The following is a 13,597-nucleotide window of genomic DNA, read 5'->3' on the forward strand; positions in this document are numbered from 1 at the left end:
TTTATCACTTTACTTACAATTACTTTAGTGTTGATAGTGGTTATTCTGACGATTTATCAATTAGTCTGATGATTAATCGATTATTCCGACGATTAATCAATTAGTCTGATGATTAATCGATTATTTTGATGATTAATCAATTAGTCTGATGATTAATCGATTCATCGGATAAAACTATTGTCAAATTCTGGTGATTTTTCATTTAACCTCTTAAGTCTTTTTACACAATATTGGAAAAAAAACATTAAAAATGCAAATAAATAATTTAATTCCTTTTTTGTATAAGAAGATAAACAATTTGTTGCCTAAAATTCAACAACAAAGCATTTATTTAGTGATTATTTGTAGCAAAAAATCTATCTGAAACTAAAAAAACACTTCTAACAAGTGAAAACAGCTCTTTCTGTTGGACTTAAACACAGTGAAGGGCAAATTATTTTTGTGTTAACAGATTAATAGTCAGACAGCAAAGGGTGATTAATAAAAGATTTTTAATTTTTTTTTTACAGAATTTGAACCAGGTGAAGCTAAAACTGCAACTTCAGGAATATAGTTTAGATATTTTGTACCATTTTGTACAATTACTGCTCTGAATGGGTTGTGCTTTTAGATCATGGCTTTTTAAGTCTGTATACTCCAGTTATCAATTAATTGATTACTAAATTAGTTGACAATTATTTCAGTAATTGATTAATCACAATTACATGGCAAGACACCAGTTAGATGCTTCATTTAGAAAGCTAATATCTTTCCAGTGGCGTGCATTCCCTCTGAATGTTAATAATATTTCTGACCCGTTGGGTTCACAAATATTGCCAGAAAAGAAGAAGAGTAAAGGACAGCATGGGTTAAAATCAGCTGATATTTTCACAGAATTATGCAACAACACTTTGCACAATAATTTGAAAAATGAACCTTATGCCTTCGTTTCTTAAACTCAATAATCTGAATTATTGCTGTAAATATTTGACTGTGTAACTTTAAAAAACAGCAGCATTAAAAGGTTTGAAAAAATACCAATAAAATTAATTTTGATCCAGATTTAAAGCTTTATTCTGGATATTTTTTGGGCAATTTACAAGAATCTCAGATGAAATGACTAACGCTGGCAGCCATGTTGAGTTTTTCCACTCAGAGGACCGTATGAGACGCACTCGGCAGAAAAGTGATGCAACTGCGGGGGCTCTGGTTCTTTTTGGCCATTTTGATGATGCACTTTGGTTTATATTTCTGTCTCACTAAGAGAATAAAAAAACTTAAACATCTTCCAAGGTTTGAAGTTGCTAAAGCGTTTCGATTGGAACTAAACTGAGAATAGAAACTAAAAATTGCACTGAGTTTAAAACAAGTTTGAGGTTTTTATGCAGGTTTAGCTGCAACATAATTCAAGTTTTCTTAAAGACGCTTCCAAGTAAGCAAGTGATTTTTAATTACACTTAAAATTTGTTAAAAAGAAACAGATTTTTAGATCATATTAAAACGTAGAGGTGGTCACGTTCAGAGAAAAATTCTTACCTGGCTCCATCTTGATAACTTTAATAGCTGCCAGCTCTCCATTCTGCTTGTTGCGGGCCTGAAAAGAATCCAAACATAAATATTATTCACTGTAACGTCCGTTTTATGACAGCAGAGCTCATTGATATCACTGAGTTTCCTTGTGCATCTGCAGAGTTTAATGTGCATGTTTGCAGTCCAGATCTGTGGAGTGCAAGAAACAGCCCACAACAGCAACTCTGTGGCATTACGAACACACACACACACACACACACACACACCCCCGCACACGCGTGCACACACACACACTTATAGCAAGCACTCAAGCGTACATATAGTCAAACACATGCATATTATGACCTTTAAATGTGTGACACAGGGTGGTGTTACTTCTCTTTACAGGATTGTTGCAGCGATAAAAAAGAAATATAAACTAAATCATTTCCTGTCATTTTCTTTCTGACGAAAAAAAAAGAAATCATCAGGAGTAAACGTCCAAACAACTTGGATGTTTTTGATGTCAAGAAGTCCGAAATTTATGAGAAAAAAATTACAGTTTTCCATGATTAAAAACATAAATTTAAGATATTAAAACTTTAGTTTTAATATCTTAAATTTAGACATTTCAGACATTTTCCCAGAGGTCTTTGAGGATAGACGAAATACATTTCCGACAGGCTTTGAAGCCACAAGTGGCTCATCGGGCCTTTCACCTTACAGGTGAACCAACTGATGTTTAAATGTAGAAATAAAAACAGATGCAGGTTTCTTATTTCATTTTTTCAAAAAAATGACAGCAAAAGTGTCCTCAATATTATCTTAGATCTATTTTTCTCATCATTAGGTTGAAAACTACAGTCTGTGCTGGTTTTGCACAACGTTCCACAAATATCTACATCCTCTTTTATGTAAAGATTTTATGCTTTTCTTCATTTTAAAACCTAAAATTAGAAGCAAACTGGGAGTTCCTCTAGTAGTTTTAGATATTGTATTTTTTTCTGCAGGTTGTGTAACATTAGCAGCTTGAGTTTATTCAGCTGGACTGAAGGTACAAATGTTTTTTTGGAAAATGAAGATTGCTGATTTAGGATATATTTTCTGCACATTCTTTCACATTGATGTCTCTTGGCATTATATAACTAACTGATTTTATTTGACTGATAAGATAATATGTCGGCACACAACTGTCATCTTCAAATTCTGTGGCCACAGTGGGCCAGATTTGGCCTGAGAGCCTCGAGTTTGACACATGTACTTTATAATATCAGAGAATATCTTACATTTATATAACATATTATGGCTTTAATCATTAAAAAATATCCTTGTTGTGTTTCATAATCACACATTTTCAACATCAGAGAATCATGATGTTTCTTCTTGTAAATATGTGAAATAAATATAGAAATTTCCACGTTTTTCAGCAGAAACTTTCCCGTTCATGAGCCCTAATACTTCGGTGGGGATTGTTAGACCTTAAAGTAAATAACTGACTTGAGGCTTTTCTCTACAAATCAAAGCACTGGCTGAAAGAACACTGTGGACAATGAAAATGCATTTCACTTGAAATTTTCTAGTATTTTTTTATCTGTGTTATGAATTTTGAATTCAGTTTTCTTGCATCAAAAAGGGTAACACTCTGTGTACGTTTCATCAGCCAACTGATGAAATGTTTAGTTGTACGTTGTACAACTTTAAAAACAAATAAATAATAAAAAACTTAGAGTTTTTGTTTAAATAATGAAGCACCATCGGAATCTGCTACCATCGGAATCTGCTACCCGCTAATGCCTTTAGGTCAGAGGCCTAAAACTCCAGGCCTTGAGGGCCGGTGTCCTGCAACCTTTAGATGCGTCTCTACTTAAAACACATCTGAGTCAAATAATGAGGTCATTAGCACTACTTCACTGCATTATTTGATTGAAGCGTGTTGAACCAGGGAGACATCTAAGAGTTGCAAGACACCAGTCCTCAAAGACCTGGATTGCCCACCCCTGCTTTAGGTTTTACTTCTTTTTTTAGGAAGTCAACCTAAAACCAGAACAACAGATATCACAAGAAAAAGAGTAAAATAGTTTAAATTAGCAATGAATTTCCACTTAAAGTGGGTACATAAAACAGAAATAACTACACATTTCACACATGGCAGAGCAGCCCTCCATGGGCAAAGGAAACACCGATTCACATTGTAACTCCTTAAATAGAAAACAGTCATCTGCGTATGCAGCTAGCCAGTTAGGACAGGACAGGTTGCACAGAGTGAAACGGAAACTCAGAGAGGGAGTTTTCAAAACACCACTCATGGCATTTAAAGCTCACGTTTCTCCAAAGTAACAGACGCTATAAAAGTGTTGAAAAGAGCATAAACATCGTCGTCAAAACGAGTAATTTAACCTGAATCAACTGATCAACTCCGGTCTTCACATTCATTTTGCCACTTGAACTGTAAGCTTTACATCGCGGTAAAAAAAAAGTCATCAGCAGAGTGAGTTAAATTCATTTTATGATGTTATTTAAAAAGAGAACGTGGAACATTTCAGGGACTCGGCAGGAGCAGCGGCCAGCTCCGCATGATGAGCTTGATTAGTTGGAAAATCGGCGGCGTTTTGATGCAATGGAAGCTGAAGTTGTTTAGTTGTTGGTCTGCTTTAAGCGTTTCTCTGACATTATCATGGAAAGTTGTTGTGGTTTGGTTGCAGTGGGGGGGGGTTCACAATAAATTGCATCAGACAAACATTTACATAATTTAACCTTAGCTCAGCTTCAATGCTGCCTCACTGACTGAACTACAAGTCAAAGACGCGTCTACACTGTGATTTAACTTCATGTTTACAATATGGAAATTTGATCAAACTACAAATATCTGATGTATGCATCTAAATTTGATTAACCTCTGAGGTTTATACAGGTAAATTTGATCAATTACACAAAAACATTTTGGTTAGTCTTTGGGTTCCTGTTGTGATAACAAATTTTGCTGGATGATAAATTGTCCCAGAAGTTATTATGATAAACGACTGTAATTTTCAGACTATTTTAAAGTAATATAATGATAATAATGCAAGAACACATTGTCAAAGATCAATAAACCTTAAATTCTAATGAATATTTAACTCTGGAACTGGAAGACATTTTATTGATATGTATCTAAAATAAATAAACAAACAACAGAAACAAAAAATAAAATGAATTATAAAGTCTCTGTAAACAAAATTGACCGGCCTGTTTACTATGATTGAGAATCGATATAAAATGTTTCAAGATCGATTTAAAAAAATAAAACAAATCCAAAGTCTGTTGGCCTCCATTTTGTAGCTATCAGGAAAGTCCTGGCGTTGCCATGGAGACGGTACTGGAACGCAGCCATGTGCAGAAAGCAACAAAACAAAGGAACTACAAAAATGAAAGAGAGAGAGATTCAACCGGTTGAAGGAAAACATTTGGGCTCATTTTGGTTTTTACCAAATGAACAAAGTGGAGCTACAGCGAAGCTAAGCTACATCGCTCCCTCTGTGCAAAGAGTTGTGTGATTGGTCAGAAGTTTGTGGTTTTAATCAAAAATGCGTTGGGATAGCAATGTGGCTAATTTCCTTCACCTAGTCCACTTCCTCTATCTGGTTTAGGGACCCTTTATTCACCATGGTGAGGAATTACTCACATTTTTGTACAATTCTTCATTAAATAACTACAAAGACAAATGGCTAAAAACTCCTGGAAATCATTAATGATAATAGTTTTAAATAAAAAATTGATTCGGAATCAAATTGAATCCTTCCTGTCATCCGCAACATGTTTTTGTGGAATATTGTCCCTGTTTGGCTATTCAACTGTTAGCATGTCATGACAGCAACATTCTTCAGTCAGAGGCTTCCTGAGATTTGCTGCAACACTGACTGGTACTTTAGCTCCTTCCTGCTCACAGCATCATCATCCATAATAACTCTAAATAAATAATCCAAACCATTCTAGACACTATTTGCTTCAGCCTCACAACAAACAAATAGCTGAAGTTTTTTAACCTGATAAATAATTTTTAAATCCCAAGAATCACCAGAAATTTGAACGGCAGATATGATCTGGTTGTGTATTTTACTGCTTGGGTATGAATAATTTTGGCCTTAGCCCTTCTATCCGAGCCTCAATGAAAACATCAAACACACAGTGATTCATTATGAAACACAGCTTCACAAGAAAATTTAAAAATCTATACATATCCAAACTCTTTGGTGTAAGAAAGAGCCACTTCATCGGGAAACACTGCAAAACCAAAAGATCTTATCAAGTATTTTTAATCTAGTTTCTAGAGCAAATACCAAAGTACACTTGAAATAGGACAAAACTAACTTACAAGCAAGATATGGGAGCTTGTTTTAAGTTAATCATTCCTTAATATTGATGAAACAGTTCGACTTCCCTTGGCAGATTATTTCACTTAAACATGAAAAAAAATGTCTTTTTATAAGTGAAATTACCTAAAAGTGGAACTAATGCATTTTTCTATCAATGTTGAGGAATCATTGACTTAAACAAAGCTGCTCTGAAAAGTTACTTGTAAGTTAGTTTTGTCTTATTCAAGTGCATTAAGACCTTTATATGAAAAATTAGACTAAAAATACGTGGTAAGATTTTGTGTTTTTGCAGTGAATATCTGCAGAATGAAACTAAGATGTTAAAAATGATCTGGATCAGCAGTTCTGATGTAACATCACTTCAGTCCATCATATGTCATATGATCAAAGTTGGGCTGAACTTGACAGAAAATGTATTTTTTTGTTGTGAGTTTGTGTGAATTTGGAGAAGCTGGAAGTCATGCTGAACCTGAGCATCGATCTGATGTTGATCTGTGTTTCTGGGAAAGGTTAGTCACTTACCATTAGAGAGCAGATTGCATGTATATCTGTGCAGAGCTTTGTTGTTGAGCGTTCTTGCACAATAATTCTGAATAAATATGAGCCGCGAAACGCGTTCAAAGAAGCCAGGTAACTTCTGGGAAGCCGAAAAGCAGTGATGTCTAAACTTTCTGCACCCTGAGCCAAAATCACAACTTATTTATTTGTTCAATTAAAATTCCAACATATTTTTTATAGTATTCTATAAAAAATATCTATGAAAAAATCTTTTATTTTTGCATCCTCCTTTAATTACAAAGGTCCAAAGGACAGTCTTAAAGTTGTACAATTTCCTAACTTGTTGGTCAAGATTTATTTGATTTTATTCCCAGCAACTGACTTGAAAGCCATTAACAGCATTTATCTGATTTAAATTACTGGTTGTGATTAAGTCTGTTTTGAGTAAAAGGTTGCTCAAGGTTTATGGCCCTACTGACATTAAATTGAAAGCAACACAGATAATAAAAGATAAACACTTGGTTTGCACCAAAAATTTTCTATTTCCAATTTATGAAATTTGTCATTGATAATCTCCTACAGAGAAACTATTCCTAAAATGCGACCACACAAAGCAACTCCTGGGGCCACAAATGGCCCTCGAGCCGCATTTTGGGAACCTCTGACCTTAAAGAGACCCAGGTCGGCCTGCCACAGTAACAAATTTTGCTTTATGATAAATTGTCCCAGGAGTTATTGCGGTAAACAATAATATTATTTTTAAGTAATGTAATGTAAGAACACATTCTCAAAGATTAATAAACTTTAAATTCTAATCAACATTTAACACTGGAACTGGAAGACATTTAAAATATACAAAACAAACAAACAAAACAACAGAAACAACAAATAAAAGAGAACGAAAAAGAAGCTAGTTGAGACCAAAACACCAAACTGAAGACTTTTATTATCCAGGTTTTGGTAGGAAGTGAGAAACGATAAGTCATGCAAATTGAAATTATTGAGCTCATTTTCATTCATCATGACTGATTGATTTATTGGTCATTGTGACAGGCCTGGAACCAGTTCACTGAGGCAGAACCGCTGAGGTGACACCGTGAAAGCAGCAGCAGCTACAATGGAAAAAGTGTTGAAGTGAAGAAGAGTTAGTGGCCGGGAGACCAAAGAGGTCAACGAGGGGAAAGACGAGCAGCAAACAAACAAAAACACACCAGGTAAATGTCACAGCTTACATTTCCACCAAACGTTTCCACCCCACAGCCTGTTCTGTTTACTCTGGGGTCCTTCCATTGACCGGTGTGATGATGAAACACTGACATGCTCTGATTTTTCACTAAAGCTCGTTATATGAGGCCGATTTTTACAATCCGCCAGAACAGAAATGAAGACGGAGGATGAGGAAGTGAGTCCCGGCCGCTTCCTTTCACTACCAATCACAAAGATTTGACACTCTGCAACAGAAAGATCACAGGGGGCAAAGTGCTGCAAGCACAACCATCACATGAAATCCGCAGGAAATTCAACACAACACGGTGGTGTGTGTGTGTGTGTGTGCGTGTGTGTGTGTGTGTGTCACCAATACAACAACATAAAACTTTATACATCATGTAGCGGGGTACCAGGTTCTAAATGTATTCAAATTACGTCACAAGTGTAAAAAAAACAAAAACTAAGTCTATGCCATCATTTATAAGTCAAATATTTATGTGTTGACAAACAGTGCATTCACAACAAAACAAACTCCAGTCCATTTCCATAGAAAGTCCGGTCCGTTTGGTGAGGTGTGAATGCTAATTGAACTCTGGTCCAAACCTCGGTCTCGGTTTGGTTGAAGTGAACTCTGGTTTGGTTCGAATGCAGATGTGAACGCCAAGCGGACCAGAGACCAAATTACACAATCATCTGCATAAAAATGTTAGGAGGCATTCGACACGTTTTCACACAGATCAGAAGTGATTGGAACGAAAGGGCAATTTTCCTTTTCCGAAAATTTAGACGTAAAATTCGGATAAAATGGGATGTGACCGTTCAGAGACGCTTTAAAAAGCTATCGGATATGCTTTTGATTTGTTTTATTTTGCCTAATTGGGCATTGGGGTGAAATTTACTGTAGCGTCCAGTTCCAGGAAGAATCGCAGCTGCCTTAAACTGTTGTTCCACTTGTTGACTTTTTTCTAAAGTCATTGTTGATGTTTTTCCACCTTGGCATTGGTTACAGTGAGAGTGTATTCAATGAACAGCATCTAACTGATACTTTCTATCAGAACAGTCGGGGTGTACTTAGTTTTTAATCCATTTCCCTTCATTTTTAAGAACAGTGTAAAATCTGAAAGCACAGAAGTAAAAGGTTTGCTTTCCTCCGTTTTCCTTTTCTGCTGCTAAAGTCTTTTCTCTGTTCAGTTCGGTGAAAGTACTGAATATTCTATCAGAAGTATCTATTGTGTCTATTGTGATTTATATTCTATATGGCGTTACATAAATACATTAAAGGGGCGGCCATATTTACTAACTGTCTTCTGAAAAAGCTTAAAACACACATATTTCCTTTATCATTTCACATTTAACCAGCAAGTTACAAAAATTGAAGTGACAACTTTAGTTTGCAACAAGTAAATAAACGTCTGTAAATGGTCTCAGTTGGTAGAACTGTTTTTATCTCATTGTAGAACTGCAACTAATAAATTTGTTAGTAATCAATTATTCTGACAGTTAATCAGTTAAGCCTTATTTATACAATATTAGAAATACAGTAAAAAGATTAAAATAATTTCAACTCAATTCGTTTCTTAAATAAGAAAAAAAACATTTTGTTGCCTGAAATGCAGTAACAGCGTTCATGTAATAAATGATTGATCATTTGTTGGAAACAATGCAATTTTGGTAGAACATACTTACATTTGAAGATTTTGTTTTTTTACCTTAAATGCAAAAAAAAAATCCCAAACAAACAAACAAAAAAACCCACGTTTTGTAGTTTCTGTACTATGTTGCTCTTTCAGCAAATGACCTTATTTTTAGAGTCTGTATATTTCTGTTAACGATTAATCAATTACTGAATTAGTTTATTTTTTTTATCGATTAATCACGATTAATCTGATAATTTCAGTCCTAATCCAGACTACCAGTGTCATCCCTGTGATGTAGGACTAGTATTCCTCAGTAGAGACATAATTTAGACCAGTGGTGTCCAAATCATTTTGCCAAAGGAGCCAACAATATCAAAATGAAACGACTCAGGTTAATTTTTAATTGAAATGGCAAAACCTATTCTATTTATTTTTATGCAAAATGTTTGAATGAAGCAAGCAAATGTTTTACTATTTGCTAAATGCCACAACAATATGCTTTTAAAAAATACAAATAAACTTTCTTTGACCTGTGAAGCTTCCTTCATGAAGCTTCTCAACAATTTGCTGAAGTTCTGGTCCATTCCTCCTGACAGAACCGGTGAAACTGGGTCAGATTTGAAGCACCTTTTCAGAACTGCATGACTTTTTTGGCCTTCAGCCATTTTGTATCTCTTTAAAGGTCATGGTCCATCTGGAGCCATTTATGTCCAGTCTTGAACTTTCTGCTTGACATCGTTAGATGTTGATTCAATACTCGATGTTCTTTCCACATGATGCAATTTATTTTGTGACTTACACAAGTTACACCCCCACATCATGATGCTGCCTCCCCCGTACTTCAGTTAGGCTTCCAAATTCACCTTCTATTTCCTCCAAATGCAGCTTGTGTCATTATGCCCAAAATGCACCAGAACACAGGACATGTCTCCATAAATTAGGGTGTTTGACCTAATTTGGGTTTCTGTTTATTTGGAAAAGTGGCTTCTTCCTGTTGGAGTGGCGTTTCAACACATGTTGGCACAGGAAAGAGCAAGTTACATTCCCACACCATCTTCAGCCAGAATCTTCACATATACTAATGATTAATCAGATTAATTGTGATTAATCAATTATTGAAATAATCGTCAACTAACTTAGTAATCGATTAATCACTATCTGGAGCTTTCAGACTCAAAAAAGGCCATTTGATGAAAGAACAACATATTCAAAGTAGTAATTACAAAATACATATCAATTTTATATATGTATTTTGCATTTAAGATATAAACACCTTTGAGTATACAGATAAGAGTACAGAGATTCAAAAAATGGCTATTTGCTCGAACAACATACTCAGTAGTAATTAAACCAAAATTGTACATTTAAGATAAAAACACATTTGTCTGTATGTTTTATTCAAAACTGCTCAGCTTTCATTTCTATATTCACCCTGTTGAAATCCACTAAAGGAATGCTGTTATTGCATTTTAGGCAATGAATTTATTTATAATTTTTTTTAGAAATTGTTTATTTGCATCTTGTAATGTATTTCTAATATTGTATAGAAATACAATATTATTGTATTTAACCACTTAAGTTCATTTAACTAAAGTGGTTAAATGAAAAAACTGTAGAATATGCCAATTTCTTCATTCGATTAATCGTTAGAATAATCGATTATATATTCACTACATATGTATGTAAGGTGAATGAGTAGTGCTACTGTCTGACGGTTCTTCAGTCAAATCAGCGCCGTTTTCTACCAGAGGGCCGGAGATTAAACAGTCCAGGGGAAACCTCGTGGTGCTCTCTTTCATTAAGCATCTGTCTTTGAAAACAGAGTCTGAAAGTGGAGTAAGACCCAGACAACTTTCTCACCAGGTCTCACCACACAGTACCGTCTTCCTGTCAGTCATGCTGCAGTTACTGTATCAAGATGTGATGCATCAGGATGCAGAGGGGGATTCTCGCTCGCTGCAGCCTCCTGAGGAAGCGCTTCCTCTGCTGAGGTTTTTTCAAACCAAACTTTGCACCTTCTTTACCACCTGCACTCCAACGCCATTAATCCAATCCAGAATACAAATCTGTATCTTTTTCAGGCTTTTCTGTCCTAATGATCAGCTCTTTCTATTCAGAATGAGTTAGAGAGTCTGTCATTATTCACATTTTAAATGAAAACTATATAAATCGGCAAAATGAGCAACATTTTCATTTTTGCTGCTAAATGTCTGAATAAATGGTCAGGTGACCTCTTGTTTGAAGAGATTATAATGCAGTTAAATGGAACTAAAAATCTCTGTTTCTAACTTTAACTTTAATTATTGCTTCGTTGAACAGGCTAGGACAGGTCTATGTCCTATACAAAACATCTTCATTACATTGTTTTGCACAAATCATTCTTCAATAAAGAGATTTCAGTCTGCTCTGTTCTGCCTATCTTGAGCTGTTTTAGGGCCTCTGTCGCTTTAAATCCAAATAAGCCACTGATGGCCACGCCCCTCCAACACATAAAAATGGCTGCAAACAGATGAGCAATTATACAACCGTACATCTTTGAAAAGCAGAAGTGGAGCCTCCTGCACAACTAACAAGAATGCAGCAAGTGGTTTCTGGATGGTAAGTCAACAAAAAAAACGTCAGCAGCCATTGTACAGCGCACACAGCAGTAAAACCAGCTGACCAATTGTGCTGGAACCCATATGTGATTGCTGGGTAATGGGCAGTGCCTGCTGAGTTGTAACGTTATATTCCAGAAGTTTTTGAAATGACTAATTTTCCAGACACCAAAAAACATTAAATTATGGCCAAAAACCAGCTGGGTGTTTTCTCACAAGCAGCTGAAACACAAATGTACAAAAACACCCAAAATGTGAATTTTGCATAATAAGTCCCCTTTAAAAACCTGATATTTTACTGTTTGTGTGGTATTCTTCTCATGATGATCGCTTATTCATAAAAAAATGGAGGGGAAGGAACACACACACACACACACCAAACACAGATGCCAGTTATGGTTATTGGCAGTATTTGTCTGTAATTTGTTTTAAGTACTCAGCATCAAAAGTTGTCTCTCTTCCTCTTTTTGGGTTAAAGATAAATCCAAACCAAAAAATTCAAGAAAGTCTCATTGTGAAGACACACACATGCACACACACACTTACGCATCAGACCACACTGTTTCAGCAGAAACCTGACACGGTTATTGTGTCTCTGCAGGCAGGTCTTCTTGTGTTGCTTTCTGCTCCTGTTTCTCACTTCTTCATTTTGCTTCTGAGGTCGTGCATCCACCAGGTGCAGGCTGCAGCCGCCGCGCGGCTCTGTGCCTGAAACTACAGCGCTGCAGCACCTTGTAGAGCAGCTTAGTAGAACAAGCCACATCAGATAAGGAGAGTCAGGTCGTTTCTGTATGAGGAGGAAGATCCTGACATGGCAAGATGTGAAGCTGCACTCTGTCAAATCTGAGTCAGTTCCCAATAGGTGGCAAGTTAAGCCGTGATTCAATGCACCAATGTTTCATACAGTGAAAATCTCTTCGTCTTCTCCTTCTTCTCCTTACGTTAAAGCAATATTGATTCACTTAGAACTTTATCGCAATAATTTGCTACTGAGAGAACAATACAAATTATGATAAACTATTTATTCCTGGTTTTTAGGCACAGCATTCATGTCGCCACATAAAGTATTCTTGAAGAACATTCCTTTTTGAAATCGGCTTCTGCAGGACACAACTTACTTAAAGAAGTGATTTATATCACTAAATAAACTACATTCATCATATTTTCCAATCTACTGATATTTATTGGTGGATAAATATCAGTGGAACAAAAATTGGAAAAAAATAGTAAAAAAAAAAAAAAAAAGTAACTTCATCATTATTTGTAATTTATCAAGACAAAAATATATCAAAGTTCTTATGATAAGAAGTTTTTCACAATAAATGATAAACTATGTGATAAATGCCCAGCCTGGACAACCTGTGCTTTAGGATTTGGTGCAAATTAAGGGAAAATGTTCACAGCTCTTCTTCTGCTGTCATTCCTGCTGTTTAGTAGCATTACTTCCTCCACACTGACCCCTACTGTTCAGAAAACATCCTGCAGTGATGATATTACGGCTGTAGAACTCGAAGTGGTCGTCCAGTTCAAATCGGTTCATTAGATTACAGCTATTTTAGTAAACTTTTAATTGTTAACTTGAGTATAAGGGCTATAAAAAAGGCAATTTGATGAAAAACAACATATTCAGAGAAGCAATTAAGCCAAAACTGCACAAAAAACATACAGGTTGTTTATTTAAGACAAAAACATATTTGTCTGTAAAAAGGGTTTAGCCATAACTCCTCAAGTAGCTTCACCTTTTAATGCATTTTAGGTAATAAAATGTTTATTTTCTTATTTTTTCAAAAAGTATTTGTTTATTTTGCATCTTTTA

At 35.4% G+C, this 13,597-nt stretch overlaps 1 protein-coding gene across 1 annotated transcript in view; it reads right to left on the bottom strand.

The window, feature by feature from the left end:
* Nucleotides 1–13,597, bottom strand: part of map4k1 (mitogen-activated protein kinase kinase kinase kinase 1) — a 49,583-nt gene that overhangs the window by 23,974 nt on the left and 12,012 nt on the right. Inside the window, exon 2 of the mRNA XM_027999446.1 lies at nt 1,516–1,573. Within this exon, the coding sequence (XP_027855247.1) occupies nt 1,516–1,573 (58 nt within the window). The remainder of the gene's footprint in view (nt 1–1,515; nt 1,574–13,597) is intronic.

Source organism: Xiphophorus couchianus, chromosome 18 (genome assembly GCF_001444195.1).
Source record: "Xiphophorus couchianus chromosome 18, X_couchianus-1.0, whole genome shotgun sequence".
NCBI classification, from domain to species: Eukaryota; Metazoa; Chordata; class Actinopteri; order Cyprinodontiformes; family Poeciliidae; genus Xiphophorus; species Xiphophorus couchianus.